The sequence below is a fragment of the Musca autumnalis genome, unplaced genomic scaffold (assembly GCF_047663935.1).
Source record: "Musca autumnalis isolate F117 unplaced genomic scaffold, ASM4766393v1 scaffold_3, whole genome shotgun sequence".
Taxonomy (NCBI): domain Eukaryota; kingdom Metazoa; phylum Arthropoda; class Insecta; order Diptera; family Muscidae; genus Musca; species Musca autumnalis.
In genome coordinates this window covers 141,422,282-141,446,952 of record NW_027411866.1, presented here as the reverse complement: position 1 = coordinate 141,446,952, position 24,671 = coordinate 141,422,282, and the positions used below count along the sequence as shown (strand labels likewise).

General features: G+C 37.5%; 1 protein-coding gene across 9 annotated transcripts in view; it reads right to left on the bottom strand.

The window, feature by feature from the left end:
* The window catches only part of LOC141397830 (uncharacterized), a 229,366-nt gene that overhangs the window by 92,359 nt on the left and 112,336 nt on the right, over positions 1-24,671 (bottom strand). For 4 of the 9 annotated variants that reach the window (XM_073974577.1, XM_073974582.1, XM_073974581.1 and 1 more), the window contains exon 1: positions 1,336-1,875. The exons of 1 other annotated variant lie outside the window; for it this stretch is intronic. Coding sequence is in view for 1 of the 8 variants with exons in the window: in XM_073974580.1 (XP_073830681.1) it covers positions 1,336-1,362 (27 nt within the window). In the remaining 7 variants the exon portion in view is untranslated. Of the gene's footprint in view, positions 1-993; positions 1,876-11,383; positions 11,408-24,671 lie in introns of those variants that run through there. 4 more of the 9 variants (XM_073974584.1, XM_073974578.1, XM_073974579.1 and 1 more) reach the window with 4 other exon arrangements.

Here is a 24,671-nt window from a genome sequence, read left to right as displayed (position 1 = left end):
AAGCGATTTGCATTCGCAACCTCCATTACGACGGTAAAAGTTTTTTCAGGGGCAAGTCCGTATTTCTTAGGAAAACAGCCCGAAAGGTGTAAAAATCTCTATGTCACCATATGTGGCTGTCGGAGAGCACGATAACTCTCGAACTGTTCAATCGATTTGGTCCAACATTTGGTCATCGTCATTTTATATCCAAACTTAGTTTCATGGGGCAATACCGGTCCACAACTTCCGGTACTTCTCCCCAATATTTTAAAAATGTCACTAAAATGAAAATCACGGATGGCTAGTCCACTTATTTTAGATGAGCTTTAATGGTGGAATGGATGCCTTTGCAGAGCATTTGTACCACTTTGAAAGTGTAGTCCATATAAAGATAATTTCCAAGTGGCGTTGGACGAAACTAGTATTCTTTGCCTTTCCCGAAATTAAATCAATTTTAACTACATCCCACTTTAAATAAAACTTGTTGTTTTAAAAATTTAAAACCAGCTAAACCCGAGATTAAGCTGAAATTATTTTACAACAATAAAATAATACACATCTCAACAAAACTGCCAAAAGTGAATCTAATAATTTCTTTTAGCGATATAGTAACCACAACCAATCAACAGCTTGCGGAAATATAAAAATAGCTCTCGAATGGTCGACAACTGGCTACTTTAAGATTAAAAATTTCACTCTTAATTTAAAGCCACTTGATCACGTTTTATTTGTATACAAATTGTGTTTATATTGCAATGGATCGCAAAGATGAAAGGGAGAGAGAAAAGTCCGAGTTATTTTTTCTGTCATCACTTAAGGTTAAATGATTAATCCGATGTTATCAGCAAGCCGAGGAGAAAACCAGTCGGTATTTTCACATAGCATGTGATGCGACAGCACAAATGTATTATTGAATTGAAAATAAGTATGGCAATCAATTTTATAATTTCCACAACAAATACAATACACAGGCACGCACACAAAATCCACACACACTCGAATTACACACACCCTCTTTGGGAGTTGTTTGTTTTGTTTCGTTTCGTTTCAGTTTTGAATGAAAAATCCAATTTGATGGAGTGGTTCATTTGACAAATATTGTTTATTGGTTACAGCACCGCCGAAACTTTAGTTGGTAATGGAAAATTATGGAGAATTGATTTGGGAATTAAATCGAATTCTGGATCATGTATTGTTGTTATGTTAAATTTTATTTTTTTTTACTTTAAATCGACATAACATTTAAATTAACGGCACTATTATAATTTGTGTTTACTATTTTTTTTTTGTTTTTGATTTTTTTTTGTTTTGTTTAGATAAAAAATTATTTTAATATTTTTATCACAAATTCACCAATAAATCATAAGCACACCCGCACATGCCATTGAAAACGTTTTCGTTTTTAAAGCGCTTCAATGTACTGACGAATTTGTTCCGCCGCTGAATTCCATCAAACTGAGAATGCCCAGCCCGCCGTCCGTCACAGTTGTTCAATTCGATTATTCAAATTTCGACACGTACTTCCAGCGGAGCGTTTGCTGTTAATATTGCAGTTAACATTCAGACATGTTGTTTTTGTTTTGCTGGTTTTTTGCACTTTTTTGTTTTGGTTAATTACATTTTTTTATTATTTATTTTGTTTATTATTATAAGCTCAATTACTTGGTTGGGTAGTTTAGCTGAGCTCTTATTTGCAACTGATACATATTTCAATGTGAACGTCTAACTAACACAAATACACATGGATGTTACAAAACTTTATAAAAATCGAGTTCGTTTTTAATTTGTAATTAAATCGTATCAGTTCACCCCCGTTTTATGCTTTTTCATTACAAAAGAAATGGAACCTGCGGCATTGCGCCTGCGACACGTTAAGTTTGCAAATTGAATATCAACTGAGTGATGGGTTCGCCGTTACAAGATGCAAAACACTTTCTAGGCGCGTACTTTAAGAATGCCTTATTTTCTACACTCTGGTGAGGGAGAGACTCAATCGAATAAATTGAATTGAATGGACGGACGGACAGACAGCCATACGTACAGTTAAGCGACAGACTGGGCGTACATATTTGCGCGTTTTTCAACAATCATCAAGTCGCGGCTTTGAATTAATCCAGTACCTCCTCTTCGCCTCATCGCGACCCTTTAACAAGTAGAACTTTATCTGTCAAGCGTTGCGTCACATCGCTGTCCATATGATGGCGTTGAAGCTTCCCCCTCCCCGTTTGGCGTTGTGTATTGGGCAAGTATGCTGGGTGGTTGTATGTATGTACAAATAACAATTGCGACTCATTGTACTGTACACAACACATGGAAAGAAAATGTTTTTTGAACGCTTGTACCTCCAGTATGAACGATTCACACAGTGGGTCAATGTAAATAATTTCATAAGTTTTAGACCTAAAATGAAATACATATTTTTATGTGGACACATATTTACAGTATCCATCCATCGGTATGCGTACGATGTGGTATTTCATCTTCTTTGGGGCTACAAAACTCTAGAAATTATCGATGCAGGTCAACCTTTTGTTATAGCCCGATTCCGATACCGCCCTATTTTCGACATTTTCAAGGCGTTTGGCGACGTTTTTGGCGTTATTATCAGAAATTTGTCAGTAAATGCCCACGTTTTGTTATAGCCCCCATAGAACGGTACATCCTGATGTTCAATATTTTGAAGTTTTTAAAGCGATATTGCTAAAATTGAGTATTCATTTCGACCATTTAGACCATTCCGAGCATGCTGAAATTGCAATCGTCAACGTATACATTAGACAAATTAACAGCATTGGGGCCAGTTATCACCCTAGCATTTTCCACCTCCTGCAAGGGAATAATAAACTTATTTTAGGCGACTACAACGCGCATCACGGGAATTGGTATTCCCAAACGATCAATGATGATTTCTTTACAAGAATTACTGTCAGATATTCGAGCCCCTCCCACATTTATATCGTCAGTCCAACGCTTTTTCCTGTTACATACTGGCAAACAAATGTCGCACTAAATTCAGACCATATTCCAATCCTGGCTACTGTAGAGAAACCCAACGATTTTGTTGAGTCCGATCAACGCATTTCGATAAATTACAATAAAACCATCCAACTGGCGTGACTTCACAAAATTCAGCCAGGGAGGGTGAGAAAATATTCAGGGAAACAGTTCTCAAAGCGGCTTAGCGTTTCATTTCAGTGGGTCTCTTATGAGACCCAATTTCTTCATCCAGTGCATCCAGATTGGCATAACAACGAGATTAACTTCGTGCCGAAAATCCAGCTGATGAGCGAATTGAACGGCTAATGGCCCAAATTGATATGCTTGATCCATAAATGGATGCAACATCTTAACCAGTGCAACATCAATTCGAAGCAAATTTGTCCTACATTAAAGGTCTTATCTGGTTCCAAAATAAGTAATAATCTTCCCATTATCGCCTTCAATAATATGTATCTAGAGTTCCGAAGCCCGAAATTGTGCTATGCAGTTCTGCCGTCAATTTATTGAACATCCACCTACAAGCGGAAAAGCAAAAAAAAACCCTTGGCCCAGATGGCATCTCAATGTTCATTCTGAAGAAGCAACAGGGTTGGGTTACCTGATCAAAGTTCTAGAGTTATTAATTACACATTTGGTTGAAGGTTCCTCTTGTTATTTCGAAGCATTCGAATCCTTTTTGCTGCCATCCCTTAAAGAGCACCTCCATCTTGATATCCACCAACGGGGTTTCAAGGAATAGAGCAAAGCATAATAACAGCTTTACAGGATTGCAAACGGCCTAAATCAGCGGGGCGCCGCAGTGTAGCAGCTCTTGACCTGTCCATGGCGTTCGATACGGTCGATCATCCAATGGTGATTTCCGACATTATGAATTCCAACCATCCAAATTATGTCAGACGTTGGCTTGCCAATTATCCTAATGGTAGGCAAGCCTTCGTCGAATTCCACAGGCCAAAATACCAAATAACGCAAGATCAAAATGGTTGTGTAGCAAAGCAGGATCCTTTTATCCATTTTGTTCAACCTTTATCATGCGAAACTCAATCCACCAGCCAGCATATATTTCGATGTTGTCGTACGCTGATGACTGAGTGTCCCATCATGGCATCAGGCGTTAATAAGTGCTCAGATTTCCGACTATCTAGCCACCGTAATTTCTTTCGGAATAGCAATCTTGTTTTATCCCCTACAAAGTTATCTCTGTCACTTTTCACTTCCTGCACTAGGAAGTAAACCTAGAACTCGATATATTCATCGAAGACAGGCAGAGATCCACAGTCAAAAATTCAAAAATACTAATGGTAGTCTTCGATAATCTTCTCCACTTCTCGCCATACGCCACCTAACCAGAGACTGAAAGCCTTGAATAAAGTCCATAATGAACTAGCGGCATACAAAGCCATCGGTCTCTCCGTATTTCAAAGCATCCTTGAATAATGCGCTACGAGTGGCAACGGTTGTGTCCAAATGTTAAGTGTGGATCACCTTCACGAGGAGACCAGGATGCCGTCAGTCAGGCAACATAATGTGTTGCTGTCTAGATAGTTCCTGCAGGCATCCTCTCTCCGCTGTCATCCCAGCCATAACACGGTGATGAAAGATCCACATCCCCAACATATCCGGCAGGATATCCACCAAAAATTGTCAAATAACGGTCACAGTGCTCTTGAACCAAATTTAAATGGAAGGTGCTTACACCTGGGAAGTTTTTGCGGATTCTGAAACTACAATGTTCATAGATGAGAAACATCAAAAAAACAAAAAAATCGCCGGAGCGCGTTTTATATAAATCGAGATTCAAATTGAGATTTTTAAGGGTTTTGTATATTTTTACGATTTTTTCTTGGAAACCGCTAGTTCTATCGAAATGGACCTAAAGAAAATGCTGTAGCTATGAAAATTCTCTACAAGAGTGACATTTATTTTTCGTAGTTTTTACCGTTATTGAGATATAGAAGTTCAAGTTATGCACTCGCGCATTCGAGTTATTCTTCTTTTTGGAAGTATTTGTTTCAAACAATTAATTGTATACAAATAACATTAAATGGTTTTTGAGGGTTTTGAGTCCTCTTGGTCAAAAATGTTTTCAATTGAAAACTTAATAAGGCAAAAAAACTACAAAACTTTTTTAATTGAACTGAAGTTATTGTGTGATATCTGGATATGTACTTTAAAAGGAATAAAAGTCGTTATGCTCGGTCCGAACTGCTTATATCCTCCACAGAAATATCTCTATTCGACATATTCTCGAATGCAATCCCTGTATTCAAACGTCGATCTATTTAGACCACTATCTGCATGGAGGTTCTCTGTGGACCCATATTAGCAATTCTCAGCAGGAATCAGAACCCAAAATGCCAAATAAGAGCTAATGTGGTTGAAAATTCTGGGATGCACCAAATTGCAAACCTATCACGGTGCTCTTGAACCAACTTTAAACGAAAGGAGCTTATACCTGGGAAGTTTTTGCGAATTCTGAAACTACAATGTTTATAGGTAAGAAAAATTAAAAAGAAAAACAACAAAATTAATCGCGATCTAAGTTCACATTTATATCTTTTTTTAGGTTTTCTCGATTTTGCTTGGAAACAGGAAGTCCTATTGAAATGGCATTTGAGCAAATAGTTAAGTTGTGAAAATTCTGTACAAGATTGACCTTCATGATATTTTCATAGGTTTCACCATTTTTGAGATATAGAAGTTCAAATTGGGACAATTCATTGACTGTATCGTCTCCTTGTAAAACAATGTCATGACTGCAATTTCCCAACTTAAACTTATATATCTATACAACCTAGGAAAAAATTACGAAAGCCAATAATGTAGAGATATGTCACAGCTACAACATATTCTTTTGTCCCATTTCGAATGGATTTGCAGTTTTGAAGCTAAATCCTGAAGACCTAAGAAAAAAATTTGAAAGTTTGATCTGAACCTCTATATCTCAAAAATGGTAAAACCTAGGAATATGTCAATCAGCAATCTTCTACAGAATTTTTATTGCTACAACATTTTCTCTAGTCCCATTTCGATAGGACTTGCGGTTTCCAAGCAAAATCGTGAAACATTAAAAATGCGAACTTTGATCGCGATTTATTTTAAAAGCGCTCCGGCGGTTTTTTTCTTGTTTTTGGATTTTTCTCATCCATTGCTATTTCAGAATCCGTAAAACTTCCCTGGTGTAAGCGGTTTTCATTTAAAGTTAGTTAACGTGCACTGTGCATAACATTGTAATATAAGGAGGCGATACATTGTCCTAATTTTAACTTCAATATCTCAATAACGGTAAAAACTACAAAGACATCATAAAATCTAATCTTGTAGAGAATTTTCATAGCTACAACATTTTCTTTAGTTCCATTTCGATAGATCTTGTGGTTTCCAAGCAAAATCGTGAAAACCTAAAAACCCTTAAAAATGTCAACTTAAATCGCGTTTTATGTTAAAAGCGCTCCGGCGATTTTTTGTTTTTTGGTCTTTCTCATCTATGAACATTGTTGTTTCAGAATCCGGAAAAACTTCCCAGATGTAAGAACCTTTCATTTAAGTTTGGTTCAAGAGCATAACGGTACATCCCGATTTTAGGGGTATTTAGGAGTTTAGCTCCGTTAGTTGACAGAAATATCTTCAATTTGACATTTGATGTTGCCAGTGGCCACAAAATTTTTCCACAATTTTTCGGTATTTTGAGAATTTTAGCTACTTTTTTGACGATCTATCAGTAATTTGACATTTGAGGATACAAATGTTTGCAAAACTTCTCCACTAAAAATTGTCAACATAGGTCCATGTTTTGGTATAGCCCCCATACCTCCCGATTTTAGGTGTTTGGAGGAGTTTAGCTACATTTGCTGACCGAAACATTTGTATTTAGGCATTTGAGATTCCCAGTGGTCGCTAAAATTCTCCACCAAAAATTATCAATATAGGTCCCCACTTTGATATAGACCCCATATAAAGGTGCCGCCCGATTGAAGCCATTTTTAGATAAAATTTTTGATCCAGTTTAGGCATTTGGGTATCCGTGGTCATAAAATATCTCCACCTTAAATTTCGAACAAGAAAGAAAACTATTCCATTTTGTTTCAAAATATTTTATGGTGGAGAGTGTTAAAAGTTATGCACGGCTGCACCTAATGATTTTTACATACTTTTTTATACCCTCAGCATTTATACTAACGCTTTCATAGGGCAAAATGTACCTCATCGAAGTAATAGTTTTAGTCCCCAATTATGTTTGGACGAAATTTGTTTCGGACAATTTGGAGTCGATTTAGCCAAAGCCAAAATTTGGCCTTTTTTCGCAAAAATTATGCGCATGATAACTCTCGAAGGGACCGATTTGGTCCATCTTTTGCACAACGTAATTGTTCTACCAGACATAGATAAAGTTCGAATATGGACTATATCGGTTCACTCCTTCGGGTACCTTCCACACAAAATTTCGGAAAAGTGCAGTTTAAGACCTCCTCTCGAATACTTTTAATTTTTGTTGTAACAACTTGTATTTGCCGGTGCAAGTTTTTTTTCAGGGGTAAGCCCATACTTCCTTAGAAAATGGCCTGAATGCTGTAAAAACCCGCTATGATGGATGGAGCGTGCGGTAACTATCGAACCAATTCTTTAACCGATTCGATCCATAATTTGGCAATCATAATATTATGTCCAAATTTAATCAAGATCAAAGATGGGCATTATTGGTCCACTCCTTTGAGTACCTTCCTTACAGAAGTTCAAAACTTTTCGCTCAAATGGTTCGCACGATAACGCTCGTAGGTAATAACCAATTTGGTCCATACTATATGCATCGTAATATGTCTACGAGACATAGATCAGGTTAGAATATGGACTATATGTATATGTCAACTTCTTCGGATACCTCCCACACCAAACTTCGGAAGGCGCAGGTTAGGACCTTCTCTCGGATAGTTTTGATTTTTCTTGCAACAGGTTGCACTCAAGGCCCCTATTACAATGGTACAAGTTTTTCAGTGGCAAGTCCATAATTCTTGAGAAAATGGCCCAAAACTGTAAAAACGCCTACGGTAAGCCTGTATAGTGCATATCGCAATATTTCTTCTAATATTAGATGAACTCCTTCCGGTACCTCCCCACAAAAAGTTTGAAAATATACGCTAAAATGGTAAGCACAATATCTTATAAATGGAGCAAACTTTGGATCTCCAAATATTTTTTTCAAACTTATATTATGTTTAAAAGTGGGCCTTATCGGTCCATTCCATAGAATACCACCCACAAAATGAGCAACATTTTTGTTTAAATGCGGTTAAGGGTTTGTGCGAAAACCCTTTGTTTCCTGATATAATGGTTTTATCGAGAGGAATGACTTCCAAAATAAGACACACGTCCAAAATGGACTATGTCGTCTCATTACTTTAGGCACCTGCCCCGCAATACTTTCGAGATTTTAACCAAATCCATATTTTTGTGGGCAAGTTCATATTCCCAAAATACTGAAGACCCCCTAATAACATACGTTTTTGGGAAAAAAGTGTTTCAATTCACACAGCACAGAGGATGCGCCCAACGACAAAACTAAAAAAAATTCGCGACATCGCACAGTGCGAAATTTGGGAAGTTTAGTGGAACTTTAAGGGATTTTCAAAGTACATGAAATTAATTAAACTTTTATTGAATTCGTTAGCTAAGTACTCCACTGTAAATGGTCCGTACTCAGTTTGCCGATTTACTCCACGAAACCACTTAAAAATGCACTTAAAGTTGCACTTTTGCTCAATAATTTTTTTTTTTTTGTAAGAAATGTATTTTTTATTCATTAAAAAAATGGAGTGGCGCGGACAAATGGTAAATCAGTAATTATGATATTTTACACTTCATTTCAAAAGTGAATTACGTACATTCACGTGTTAAGATACATATATATAATCTGAAAGATTGGATTCTCCTCTGTTCGCAAAGCTATAAAACTGGTGCGGTATCGCGCGGTCTTTGGAGATTTTCAAGATTTTCTAAGAAGACTTTGGGAATTTCATTCAGTTGCATCTTCCAAAAGTGGAAGGTAAACGCGACAATGAACGCCATTGTTGACTGTGTTTTGAAGAAATGGACTCACTAATTCTAACAGTGATAATTTCTGTAAAATTAAGAAACCTCTCGCAATTTTTCATAGGTTTGGCCTCTAAATGTTGGTGATTTACATATAGTGCAACATTTTTAGATGCTGCGGTACAAATACCACAATACGTTAAAAATTTTAATGCAGTACAGACCTGAACTTGATCTGAAAGACATTATTAACAAAATTAATGGTACAGACCTGCTGAATGGAACAATAAACATTATAGATACAAATGAAAACAAAAGATATTGACATTTTACTCCTTAATAGATGAGTAGGGTTGTGGGGCTTCAGCCAGAGTGGAGCTATGTTGACAGCTTTTGTGTGAGGAGGTTTTTATTCGCTAACATCTTAAAATTTACATTTGCATCAAAATCGGCTGCAATTTTTGTCTTTAACCTTTAAAATACCCAATGTGAGGGAGCCCGGCATGTGGGGGCTATTCCAAAACGCGAACCTATATTGAAAATATTTTGTACATAAGTTTTCAATCCGCTGAAAACTCAATATACCAATTTGCATCAATATCGATTGAAAAATGAATGTAAAACGTAAAAACGGCAGCCACCGATACATGAGCGCTACAGGAAACCGCGGGTCTATGTGGCCCAATTTGAGCCCCACACTGTCCACTAATATAATAAACATTTGTGCAAAATTTTAGGAATCTACACCTTTTCCTTTAAAAATTATTAGTAAAGTTCCGCTAAAGTGCCCATATTTTGCACTGTGCATCGTTTTAAATATTTAAAAATGCAAATCGCTTCAAAGCATTCCAAGTGTTTTCGGTCAAAATGAAAATATTTAATATATGTAGATGTATAGATTTCCTTAAAGTTTAAGTTACTTTCCAAAAATTCGCACAAATGGTCACTAGTACCAAATTGAAGCATAGCGAAAAAAAAAATTTGGGGGTATTCACTTTAACAAATAACTTATTTTATTTTTGGGACACCCTAATGTTGGACCACGCTAAAAAGTGGAGATTTTTCCCCGCATTGAGAAACAAAAATACATTATTACAAGAAATTCTGCAGGCAAATGTGGTTAAATCTTATAAAGTACCAAGAAAAGGGTGATAACCGTATATGGAGGCTGTGGTCAAAAGTGGACCGATATGACATTTCTTTATAAGATGGTGTTCTGAAGTCTGAGATCATTATAAGACCATAGTCGCTTAGAATATTTGGTTGACATCTGCCCAAATAAATCGATATATAAATCATAGGGGGTAAACCAAATCATGGACCAATACTGACAATTTTTCGTGGGGATGCTTACAATGCAATAATAACTCCTGGTACCGGATTACAGAAAATTTGGTTGAGCAATGTCTTGGTAACAGTAAAATACTTAAATTCAAGATGATTCGTTTCATGGGAACCATGCGAAATTTTGGACCGAGGACCCCAATATTTTACGTAGAGTGTTTTTAGGCCACCATAACCCATTGATAACAATTTCAGTTCGATATAGCATTAAGAAGTATTTTTGTCACACCTTCCCATGTAAGTGCCACCACTGTGCACAGGCTGAGGGTATATCTCTGTCAGCAAAGCCGACTAATAGTTTCTTACTTGTTTCATACACTAATCTGTCGTTGACGAATCTATTTGTACCCACTGTTCCCGTTTATAAATGCTGTTTCGTTCTTCTTTCGTCAATAGATCATCTCAATGACAGTAAATTGAAATTAGTTTTCATTTGGGTAGTCGTAAAAACTCTATGCCTTAATTTGCTCTGAATAAAAAGAGGTTTCCCTGTTAATTTCCGCATTGAAAATGATTAAGTTAGGAAACACTGCTCTATCTAAGAGTTATTTAAAGATCTGTTATCTATAGAAGATTTATGAAATATCTTTCGTTTATAGAAAACCTATAGAGTATTGAACAATTTATTCTTTGTTATTCATTATCCAACACTAAAATGAGACTAAAAAATTCCAACACTTCGCGGACACATCACCCTGTTTTATTTTATAGTTGTTACTCAAAGGTTTGTTTCAATTTTTATTTTGTTTTTCATAATTTCAGTTTCACTCAATTAGTTATCGCGAACATGTTTTCGTTTTCTTGACTTCGTTCTGTGTTGTTTTCATTGTTTGCTGCGCTTGAATTGTTTCTAGTGGCTGTTGATCTTCATCACTTGTTTTATTTAAGATTTTCACTGTGTTCTATTAAGATTTAAATCTATACTGATATCAACAAGAGAGAGTGAGCGCAAGAAACACAAAAGAACTATTGCTACGGGTCTATAGTGATTGTCAGTCCAATTTGTACGAGAGTTGAATATACAAATTACCGCCGACAACTTTCTGAGTCAACTAAACAAGCTGGCTGGCTGGCAGGCAGCCAGGCAACCCTCATCAATGATTCCAAGCTAGCCACATACAATTGGCTCTGCCAGCCTGCATTCAATTCAAACAGTTTCGATTTCTTTGGCCAATTTAAAGCTTGAGATGGATGCATGCTGCAGCAGTGACGACGATCGTAGCAGTCTATAACTGAGGTTAGACTCCTCTACTTGGGTTTTGTTTGTTTTCTCAGCTACAGCGGTTATTGTGTAGTTTTAGCTCTGCAGTTGCTCTCGATGTTGCTGTTGTTGTTTTTCATTTATTAACCAATTAATGTTTAATTGTAGAAATTTATGGAAAGTTAGTTAATTTAAATGAGCAACAATTATTAGAGGCTCAGTCTGAAACATAACTCTGACATAGCCAAGACATTCCTTTTCGTTCGTTCATCCACGCAGAGCAGAGAGCAAACAAGCACTCAACGTTTTGTTTGAGTGAATGTATCTTCTGGGAAATATTTATTGTTAATTATACGAGGCATGGGGTACTTACCCTTATGTGAACTTTAGGGGTTGAAGGTGACAAAAAGTTTTATGGTACATACATACATATATTATCAGTATTTATCATTTGCATTCATCATTTTAATAGTTGACCATTGGAGTTAAAAGATTGTTGTTTTGAAAATGTGAATTTGACGTTTAGAGCTCTTTTGGATGTAGAAAATCAACACTTGTCTACGATTTTAAAAATGTCAGACTTACATCGCAGATGTTATCTTTAGCAAGTGTTGAATTTTCTAGCTCCAGCTAGAGGTCAGTGTGATCTTCTTATTATCTTAAAATCGATGTCATTTGTGACATAGGAAATTACAGATAGCGTGCAAAGGTCTGCGTGGATTTTAATAACTTCCATAGACTTCCCATTGTGTCAACTGGTGAACTATCTTTAAAGTCCGTTAAAGTTTTTGAGGTATTAAGTGCCGCACAAAATGCTAATGGGGCCTCCTGCCGATGTCTATCTACCCGAAGAGAGAATATCGATTCTAGTAAGTATTCGTAGATGCTCAACTATTACACCATTACATTCAATCGAAAACATCGACAAAAACTTCAAAATACCTGGAACCGGAAGTACAGTTATATAATGGCTATAATAACTTTGACCTACATATGTCCACAATTTTTGGTGCAAACATTTCTTGACCGCTGGGAAGGAACCGTAACTGCCAAACTGCATCCATTAATGCTCCAAATGAAGACTTAAAACGAAATTTAAGCCATTTCGGTGTGATAATGAAGTTAAAACTTTGAATATACCGAGGTTCCGTTCTATTAGAGATATATCAAAACGTAGACCTATAACAAATTTCTCAGTGAAAGTTCAACGCTTCCAACGAAGACTAAATACCAAATCTCATCCATTTCGCTTTGGTAATGACGTTAAAATCTTCAATATACCGCAAATCGGGAAGGGCCGTTCTATGGGATCTATATGGAGACGTAGACCAATACCGACAAATTTCTGTTGGAAAGTTTTGTACTCCCAACGAAGTCCAAATACCAAATTTTAGACAATTTAGGTGCGATAGTGAGGTCACAACCTTCAAAATGCCGAAATTCGGGAGGGCAATATCAAAACGTGTGTAGCCAATTTTTAATACTAAACACCTTAGGAGTTATAAAAAATTCTATACCAAATTATGAAGCTCTATCTTAAATATTGCGAACAGTATCTTGATTTCAACAGACGGACGGACATGGTTATATCGACTTTGAATTTAATGCTGATCAAGGATATATATACGTTATGGGGTCTCCGACGGATATTTCAATGTGTTACAAACGGAATGACAAATTTAATGTACCCTCCAAATTATGGTGGAGGCTTTAAAAAGCATAATATTCAAAGTGACGTAGTGGATGAAAGATACCAAGGAATGGTGCTAAAGGCTTTGACATGGCAAAGTCAGTACTTCCACTGGTGCCTCTTTCACCTCATGTGGACTCTGACCTCCCCGTGGTGTCACCTGGGGAACTGTCTTTAACACCTATTAACACGTGCTGCACGTTCGCCCATAAGACCGATAAAAACTTAGATTAGTGTCGATTTAGTAACCAATCCCTATAAAGATCATGCAAGATCGACTCGGATGACTGCCTTGTTGCAGCAAAGGTACGTTTAAACGATTAAACCAAGCCAATAAAGACCACGGAAGCAACAAGGCAGAACCCATGCAAACTGCTGCAAAATCCGTACGTGGATACCGGAGACCTCCACCAATTAACCCATTGTATGCTCAAAGAGAAAAATGCGGCATATATGACTACTTTGAAGTCAATAAAGTAAAAGTCCCAAGACATGCACGTCAATACTTACTATGGGGAGCCACCATGTTGCAATGGAAAGTAAGCACACCCCCCTTGCACACATTTTTTACGGTGGAGAAAATACACCTCAGCGTAATGGTGGCGTATTTTAGTGATGTACAGCTTCTCAATAAGTGGTGTCATAAGACATGGCTTTCAGACTCAGATATAAAACAAGAACCCCATATCAATAATCTAATATGAATAGGAGTGCACTTATTGATATGAGAGAAGTATCCCTCGTTCTTAAGGAATAATTGTGGGACCATATGTTCCCACAAAAAAAAAAATACGTGGATGATGACTGACAAACATAAACGGTCACACTAGAAAAATTGGCATTAAAAGTAGTGAATGTGTGTAAAATCTGCTGAATTTTAAAACCAAACTTTTAATTATTTTTCTTAAATCTGGGAGCTTCCTAGCGTTACCGAATGTTTTTTGAATTCCCGACGCTGGATACATATTCTCCCTTCTATATTCGTCAGTTAATTCTCAAAATCTACAATTACAGAATTCACAATCGATTCCAATTCAATGCAATTGTTTGCTGGGCTTATATTGAGCATGTCGTCTCCAATGAAACGGGATGCTTTCGTCATGCATGCAACCACATTCGCAAATTTTTGCTCTTGATAAAACCATTTTTTCTGTATGTACGCTTTGCAAATGTAACATTTTATAATTAATTTGGTTCAAAGATCACGAACGATATTTATGTTGGCGACTGACTACAGTCATATTAGCGGTGTATGGAAAATATGTACGCAGCAATATTTTAATATACATACATAGGCAAACCTTTGATATAGAGTAACGTAGGGAGGTTTCGCCATTTTTATACCCTCAGACTTTGATGTGCCTCATCGAAATAATGGTCGAAATAATTTGAAGTCGATTTACCGTTTCCGTCAGTCTGTCTTTCTGGAGCTCACCATAACTCTCGAACCGATCAATCGATTAGGTACAAATTTTGGATTTCGTAATATTTTGTCCAATATTATATCATGTTCAGAGATGGGTAATTCTGTATACCTTCGGGTACCTCCCGCACAAAAGTTCGAATATGGACTATATCGGTCCACTCCTTAGGATACCACTTAGACAAGATTTAAAAAAAAAATTCCAAAACTGCAGTTTAAGATCAGGTGGATAATTACGTCAATCGATTCGATCGAGTTCGAGCGATCGAACTATGAAAACATATGGCAAATAACAAAATTCCTTTGCAATTCCATTTGAAAAAAATTAAAAATTTTTTCGCGAGCACATCTACGATTTTTGGTATAGAGTTAAAGGAAAAAAATCTGGTTTCAAATCTGCTCGCGTTCACGAAATTGGCCGATGCGCGCAAAAGTTATAGCGGTTTTTATCCTCTTATAAAGAAAAAATATTTTAAAATTTCTTATTTTTTGTATTGAGAAAATTTAAGCGTATATCAATAACAGCATTTGATATCCATCCGTAGATGCACCAAAATTTCCAAAATGTGTTTTTATTTTCGCGGAAAATCAAAAAAATTAAAAAAATCTGGCAATAAATTCAAATTATACTAACTCAGAGTCCGTATAAACCTCTAAAAACTAAATTAAAAATACGTACAGAAACTAGACAACGCGTAAAAAATGTGAAACCAAAATTATAAACATTGGCTTTATAAATTGCATATTATAATAACAACAAAAGAGAAACAACTCATTGTTGGAAAATATTGTTACAAATATATTTTTTGGTCTGTTTCGAAAAATTAGAAAAAAATATTTGAGAGTTATCCAACTATTTCGCTAAAATCTAATACATAAATTAAAGTATTCTGCTAACACTTTATCAAAATATATGGTTTACCATCGTGAAAGCTTAACTGCTTACTGTGATTACTTATAAGGATAGGAAATTAAGAGTAATATTGAAATTACTATCATTTAAAAGATATGAAAATTAAAAAGCCTGTAACTCGCGAATTAGTTAAAGTCGATTGATGCGCATCCGATTTAGCATAAAGCGAATCAATCTCTTTCAATATTTATGCATATTTCGATGTTTCAGTCAGCGGCCATTGTGTGCCGCCAGTTGCATCATGCACTGCAAAAATCCTTAAAGTTGGTAAAAGTCGCGCAATGTGCATACGATTTTGATGCGCATCCGGTTTCATCAGCGCCTATCAAAAATACGTCAATATACACCTATTTCAAATAGATTCTTCAAAAACCGCGGATGTGCCTTCACATTCAATTTTTGGCGAAATACCCATATTACTCGCGTATCTCTGTTTTTTATGACACGTGTTTTCGCAAATATTATAATCGCGAGTAAAGGATTCCATTTATGTAAAAAATTTCAAAGCAAATCGCGGTTTAGTACGCGGATTTGTCAAAATATATTTTTGCTGATTTTCCGATTTTCAAGGTATCTATATCCGCGGTTTTAGTAGATGAATTCGATCACGGAAGGTTTCATTAGAACCGTCGCGTAAAAAACTAAATTCACGCGGGTTTCAAAGGAAATTGAATGACAGTTGTAAATTTTACACGCAAAAAATATGTTTTGTAATAAAATTCACGCATGAAATGTTAGCCTTTCGACTCCAATTACTAGGATGCTGTAAGGAGCACACTCATGAGATATGCACCAAACGACGTAAAATCACGAGTTCTATAATCGTGTTATGATTTTGGAATATTATCATCTTGCGCGTCCGGATTATTAAAAAAATTAAAAAAACCCCGAAATTCCGGCTTCAAAATGTCAGCATCAATTTTAGGTGGATGGAGTGGATATATAGAAAAATCATACACTACTATCTTATTGCCCATGGAGTATTCTGTGATTCATTCTTTGGGAATAGGTCTATAAAATGTAAGGTTAAGCCAGAAATCGCATGGGAACATAAAAAAATTGTTGGCTTCAACCCATTTTTAACCATTTTTCTACATTGATGCCAACATAGCTTCCACGAAAATTAATTTTAATGGTCGACATTATGGGATCCCTCCTAAAACACTTCATTTTAAAGAATTGTAGTCATACTTTATAGAATATGTTAACAGTTCGCGAATTCTGAAAGGGTGAAACTCGGATTCATCGATTGCAAAAAATTTTTGTTATTTACCATATGTGTTTTTCAAACAACATTAGGAAGGTAAATGCTAAAAAATGTGTTTATTTTGAAGCCAAATCTTAAAAACAAAATTATTAATGAAACAAGTAAGATAATGCTATAGTCGCACGGGGCCGACCATTCGATACTCTACACCACTTGCCCTGGACAATAGTTTTCCATGAAACACTATAAAATATCGCGACTGTTCAATATAAAGGTAGTAATTTGTTATTGTCCAGAAGAGACAAAACACTGTTGATACACAAGTAATAGGTCTGTTCAATAACCTCGCAAGTAAAAAGTATTTGTAAGTTCTTGCAAGTAATTGCAACAACTTCTCATTTCTCTTTTACTGAACAAGTTTGTTATCGAACAGCATTTTGTAAAAGTTTGTACAAATTTGTACAAACTTTTGCGTTATCGAACAGACCTAATGACTTTGAGTACATTATGAGTAACATAACGGTATTTTTGACTAAAGAGTAGACAAAATAATGTGAGATTTTTACAGTTGGTGGAATTGATAATTATTTATCGTTTTGTAAAAAAGTGAAAATTTTAAAATTTTCAGTTACTACCCTTTTGTGGAACACGCGCGATATATTGATTTTGTATCACAAGTTTGTTTCAAAATTCGTGCAATCAGTAGGTACCGTAATTTGGAACTATACCAAATCAATATACCAACAATTTTTATATTCAAAATTCTGATTCAAACTTCTGCCGAAAAAAATCACAACGATCCGAGAGGAGCTCATAAACTTCATTTTTTTCCAAATTTTGTGTGGAAGGTACTCGAGCTACTAATTTGGGACCAAATCGGTTGCTCCCTTTGAGAGTTTTCGTTTACACCATTTTATAGAACATTTATGAACTTTTGTGGGGGAGGTAAGTAAAGGAGTGGAGATATGGTCCATCTTCGAACTTAAATAAGCTTGTCTGAAATGAATTTCCTCGAAACCGTTATTCCGATTATGCATATATTTGGTCGTATCAATGTGTATAAGCCCTCGTTGGTCTAAAGGCTGAGGTATAATAAGACCATTATTTCGAGCTATTGCATTGCTTTTGCATCATTTCATCAATTCAAAAAACTCGGAATTTCTCTGTAATTTTTATACCCGCAGCCTTTAGGCTATGAAGGGTATATACACTTTCATACGGGCAAAATGTGCCTCATCGAAATAATGGTTTTAGACCCCAAGTATGTTTGGACGAAATGTGTTTCAGACAATTTGGAGTCGATTGAGCAATGTCCGTCCGTCTGTCTGTCTGTCTGTCTGGCTGGCTGGAGCGCACGATAACTCTCGAAGGGATGAACCGATTCGGTTCAAATTTTGGCTTTCGTAATATTTTGTCCAAACTTAGTTTAAGTTCGAAGATGAGCTATATCGGTCCACTCCTTCCGGTACCTCCCCCACAAAAGTTCGAAAATGTTCGGAAAATTTGTACGCACGATAACTCTTGAAGGGTGTAACCGATTTGGTCCATACTTTGCCCATTGTGGAGCGTGTACCAGACATAGATCAGGTTTTAATATGGACTCAATCGGTCCACTCCGTCGGGTACCTCCCACACAAAATTTTGGAAAAGTTCAGTTTAGGAACATCTCTCGAATCGCTTTGATTTTTGCTTTAGCAACTTGTATTCACTGCCCTCCATACGACGGTATAAGTTTCATCAGGGGCAAGTCCATACTTTCTGAGAAAATAGCCTGAAAGTTGCAAAAAACCCCTATGACACCGTGTGAGGAGGTTGGAGGGCAAAATAACTCTCGAACAGGTCTGCCGATTCGGTCCAAAGTTTGGCCTTAGTAATATTTTGTCCAAACATAGTTTAAGTTCGAAGATAACCCATATCGGTCCACTCCTTCAGGTACCTCCCCCACAAAAGTTCAAAAATGTTCGGAAAAATTGTGCGTACGATAACTCTTGAAGAGAGTGGCCGAATTGGTCCATACTTTACACATCCTGATATATCTACCTGATATAGATCACGTTCAAATATGGACTATATTTGTCCACTCCATCCGGTACCTCCCACTCAAAATATCGGATACATGTTCACTTTAAGACCTGCTTTCGAATCACTTTGATTTTTGTTGAAGCAACTTGCATTCGCTGGCTCAATTGCGATGGTAAAAGTTGTTTCAGGGGCAAGTTCATACTTCTTGAGCAAACATCCCTGAAGTTCTAAAAAACCCCTATGGTACCATATATAGTGGCTGGAGATCCATTCTTTTTAGTATCTCCTCCGCAAAACTTTTGATATTAAATCCTAATCAACATTTTTGTCAGTTCAAACGCCCAAAATTCTTAAAACTCCCTAAATACATGCGTTTTTTGGAAAAGTTTCGCGTTCCTAATTTGTCGACTTATGCCCCCAGAATTGAAAATACGGAACAAAAGTTAAATTTGAATATTTTCCCAAAAATTATGGTGAATTTCACCCGCTAAATACAATCCTATTATTATCCAAGATGATTGACATTTTCCTTGACCAAACAACCCTTACCACGTGCAAACATTTTTTTTAGTAGTGAACTAAAACTGCAACATCTAGCTTGATTATGATTACACAGCACAATTGAAACTGTGGGATCCCTGTTTAAAATGGGCTGTAATTCTGCTATCTGACATCATCATAATGTGTATGAATGGAAAGGTCCAGAGTTCTTCATTCAAATATAACTGACGTGGGAGGAACATGTTTTCTAGCAATGAAGATATAGACGGACGGACACACATCTCAAAATCGCTTTATCTCGTCGAGATATGGATTTTAGTATACCACATAGGGGGTCTACGACGAATATTTCGCATTGTTACATGAATTTCCGGTGAAACAAACTTATAATAAACTTTCCACATAGTGATGTAGTAACTTTCACCCATTTCCGTAGGATATTGGAGCCAAAAACTTCAAAACGTGGAGCAATACCGACAAATTTCAAGTGGAAATTTCTGCCGTTTCGGGAGGTACGCTTCAATGTATTCCTATACTGACAATTCCCTTCTGGAATATTTTATTCCCACATTGAAGTTTAAATACTAAATTTCAGTAATTTCGGTGGGATATTGTGGCCACCACCTTCGATATACCGAAAATCGGGAGGTACCGTTTTATGTGGGCCATATAAAGACATGGACCTATACCAACAGTTTTCAGTTGGAATGTTTTCTACAACCAACGAGGACTAGATAAAAAATTTCAGTCAGTTTGCTGGAATATTTAGGCCACAAGCTTCAAAATACCGGAAATCGGGAGGTACCGTTCTATGGGTGCCATACAAAGGTGTGGACCTAAACCGACAAATTGCAGGTGGAATTTTCCCCCCCTAATGTACAGTAAATACCAAATTTCAGCCATTTCGATGGGATATTGAGGCCACAACCTTCAAAATAACAAAGACAAAACAAAAACAACAAAACGGAAGCGTTCTATTGGGGCTATATGAAGATGTGGACCGATATAGTCCATTTTCAATACCAAACATACTAGGGGTAATACAAACTTCTATTCCAATATTATAAAATTCCGAGCTGTATATTGATTTCAAGAGACAGGCGGACATAGTTACATCGACCTAGGCCCGTTCTTACATCTTGTCTTTAAAGTCCATTCTTATTATACCTTATTTTAAGAAAAGTAAGTATTAAAATTGAAATTACCAGGGATTTATTATTACATCTCCTCCCATTTTGAATAAATGTTATATTTTGTAAAAATATGGCAATATCAAGCAAAACAGTCTGTATACATAAAATTTACTCAAATTTGATTGATTGATATCAGTTTGCTCTCAACTTTTTCTTGTTTTTGGTAAAGCAAACTCTCGGGTGCACTTTAAATTTTAAAAGGATCACAAATTTATTTTTTTATTTATCTGACAAAGGGTTATTTGTGAGACACCGACCAACATTTAAGTACCGAAAGGTTGTAATAACGGGCCATATAATTGTTTTCTGATCAAGAATATGTACACTTTATAGGATCTCCGATGAATATTTCCATGTGTTAATACTTACTTACTTAGCTGGCCCATTACAGAACATTTGTTCTATAGGCCGAACTAAGAAGAGATCTCCATTCCTCTCTATTTGTTGCTTTGCACTCTGGAATACCGCGCCTTTTCATCTCATCATCCACTTGTTTGCGCCATCTATTCCTTGGCCTGCCAATTCTGCGTGCACCGCAATGTGGCTCGAATTTATACGCCTTTTAGCGGGTTCATCATCGCTCATTCTTATGATATGGCCTAGCCAACGCAATCGCTGCATCTCGATACGTTTAACAATATTGATGTCGTTGTATAGCAGCTACAGCTCGTGGTTCATGCGACGTCGATATTCACCGTCAACGCAGATTGGTCCGTAGATCTTTCGAAGAATTTTTCTCTCAAACACACCAAGCGCTGCCATGTCTGCTTGCGCAAGTACCCAGGCTTCGGAGCCATACATCAGCACGGGTAGTATCAGTGTTTTGTAGAGCGTTATTTTTGTTTGACGAGATGTGGCTTTGTTTTTAAACTGCTTACTTAAACCAAAGTAGCATCTGTTAGCCAATTAAATTCTTCTTTTTATTTCACAACTGATGTCGTTTGTTGTGTTTACGGAGGTGCCGAGGTAGACGAAGTCTTTAACTACCTCAATATTATAGGAACCAACTTCTACAGTCGGTCCGAACTCAATGGACGCATTGCGCGTCGACACCATCAACTTGGTCTTCTCACCGTTTACTGCCAGACCCACTTTAGCAGATTCTCCTTCGACCTTTATAAAGGTATCAGTTACTTCTTTTACTGATCGGCCCATGATGTCTATATCATCAGCATAAGCAAGTAACATGTGACTATTGGTGTAGATTGTGCCACTTCTTTTGACGTTTGCCTCTCGTATAACCTTTTCTAGAAGGATGTTGAAGAGGTCACACGAAAGGCTGTCTCCTTGTCTGAAACCTCTTTTGGTACCAAACTCTTCGGAGAGGTTCTTTCCTATTTTAACTGAGGACCTCGTGTCAGTTAAAGTCATTTTACAAAGCCGGATGAGCTTTGCGGGAATACCAAATTCAGACATGGCTTGGAATACCTTTGAGCGCAGCGGGCTGTCGAAGGCTGCTTTATAATCGACAAAAAGGTGGTAGGTGTCGATCTGCACCTCTTGGGTCTTCTCCAGGATTTGCCGCAGGGTAAATATCTGGTCAATGGTGGACTTGCCAGGTCTAACGCCGCATTGGTATGGTCCAATTATCTCGTTGACCATAGGCTTTAGTCGTTCTCACAATATCCCTGACACGATCTTGTAGGCAATAGGGAGTAGACTTATGCCCCTATAGTTAGAGCATACAGTCTTATCTCCCTTCTTGTGGACGGCGCACAGGATACTCAGGTTTCAATCGTCGGGTACTCGTTCTTCCTGCCAGATGGTGCTAACTAGCTGATGCATACACCTTATCAGCGTGTCGCCTCCGGTTTTGAACAGCTCGGCTGGTAAGCCATCGGCCCCTGCTGCCTTATTATTCTTCAGCCGATTTATTGCTGTCTTTACCTCATCTTGGCTGGGCGGTATACATTCAATACCATCTTCTGGGATTGGGACTGTGGTATCTTCGTCGTCTTCGCTGCTATTGGATACCAACAGATTTGAAAAATGTTCTTTCCATATCCTGAGTACACTATCTGTATCCGTTACCAGATTACCTTGCTGGTCTCTACAGGAGGATGTGCCTGTACCAAAGCCATCTGTTTGATGTTTCACTCTTTGGTAGAATTTTCGGACTTCATTCTGGCTCCTGTACATCTCGATTGTTTCACACTCCCGCTTTTCCATCTCTCTCTTTTTCCTGCGGAAAAGACGTTTCTCCTCTCTCCTTTTCTCCCTGTATCTCTCTCGTGCGCTACGCGTTGCTACGGATTGTAAAGTAGCCCTATATGCCGCATTTTTCTCTTCGGTGGCAGCACGACACTCCTCATCATACCATGGATTCCTTGGTGGAGGTCTCTGGTATCCAAGTATGGATTTTGCGGCTGTTTGCATGGAGTGGGCAATGCTTTGCCATTGCGCTGATATGTTATCGGGATGAGGAGTGCTTTGATTAAGCAATTGGGCTAGTTGAGTGGAATATGCTGTGGCTATCTGTTGTGATTGCAGCTTATCGATGTCTAACTTTCGTGTTGTGTCTGTTCGTACTTTGTTTGCTACGTTTAAGCGGGTGCGTACCTTTGCTGCAACAAGGTAGTGGTCCGAATCAATGTTTGCGCCTCGGAACGATCGTACATCCAACACGCTCGATGAATGTCTTCCATCTATCACACCATGATCAATTTGGTTTCTTGTTTTCTGATCTGGAGACAGCCAGGTGCCCTTATGAATATCGAGATGATTAAATCTGGTACTGCTAACTACCATGTTTTTTGCAGCTGCAAAGTCTATCAGCCTCATACCATTGTCAGATGTTTCACTGTGGAGACTGAATTTCCCGACTGTTGGGCCAAAGATATTCTCCTTTCCAATTTTGGCATTAAAATCGCCTAGAATGATTTTAATGTCATGGGCAGGGCAACGGTCATATGTTTCTTCTAAGCGCTCGTAAAATATATCTTTGGTCTGTTCGTCCTTTTCTTCAGTGGGAGCATGAGCGCAAATAAAGCTGATGTTGAAGAATTTAGCTTTTATTCGAATTGGTGAAGCTGGGGTGAAGCTGGATACCAGATGTTTTAGTCTCCGACTAACTACGAATCCACAACCAAACTCATGCTTTACGTCATGGCAGCTATAATACAGTGCGTCACCTTTAGGTGTTGTTGTGACGCCTTTCCCAATCCATCGTATTTCCTGTATGGCAGTAATATCGGTCTTGTACTTTTCAAGTACGTCTGCCAATGCGAAGACTGCAGATTCGCAGATCATGGTCCTTAAAACGTTCGCGGGGTTCGTCAACTTTAGAGGGGTTTGTTTTTCTTTTCTTTCGTTTTTTCATAGTACGCTGTTTTTTCTAGGGGAGGGTTACTAACCCTACGCCCAAACCCAAGTTTTTAACGTTCTTATGGGTGAACGCGCGGCACATGTTAGCTCACTACCTTTAACGGGTGTTAAAGGCAGTTTCCCAGGTGACACCACGGGGAGGTCAGTGTCCACTTGAGATGAAAGAGGGACCAAGATAAATCCTGGGCTTTGCCATGTTAAAACCGGTCAGGACCGTTGCTTGGTATCTTCTATCCCCTACGTCACCCTCCATGTGTTAATGGAATGACAAATTTAATTATACCCTCCATATTATGGTGGAGGGTATAAAGATGTAGGGAGTAGGAATTTTGATCGCCCCAATGTCCTCATATAAGGGTTCTTCCCAACCTATGTTGCTGAAATTTCGTACAGCAGGTTCTCAAATTGAAAAGTAAACGATACCGCCCAATGTAAAGTAGTTTAAATGATTTTTCAATTAAAGTGGCTGTAACTTGGTATTTCGGATTCCCAATGGGTAGAAAACCTCCAAGCATCAAATATAAGTTCTTATGTACACCATATGAAGGAACCTCCCGATATTGCGTGTTTTAAGGGTTGTACTTACATCGTCCAAATGGAATGACTGTAACATGGTATTTCGGATTATGACTGTGTAGAAAAAAAAACGACGACTTATTCGAATGACAAAATTAACGTCTGCCTTCCCCTATCGCTAAGTTGTTTCTTCACATCAAATGTCTTAGAACCTTTTGAAATTCCAAGGACTTGATGTTGACATAAAGTGTTCGGCGGTGGGATTTTCTTTATTTTTTGGACCTGTAGATGTCCACAGCTAACTAAACTGGGTGGAACCCATCGATTT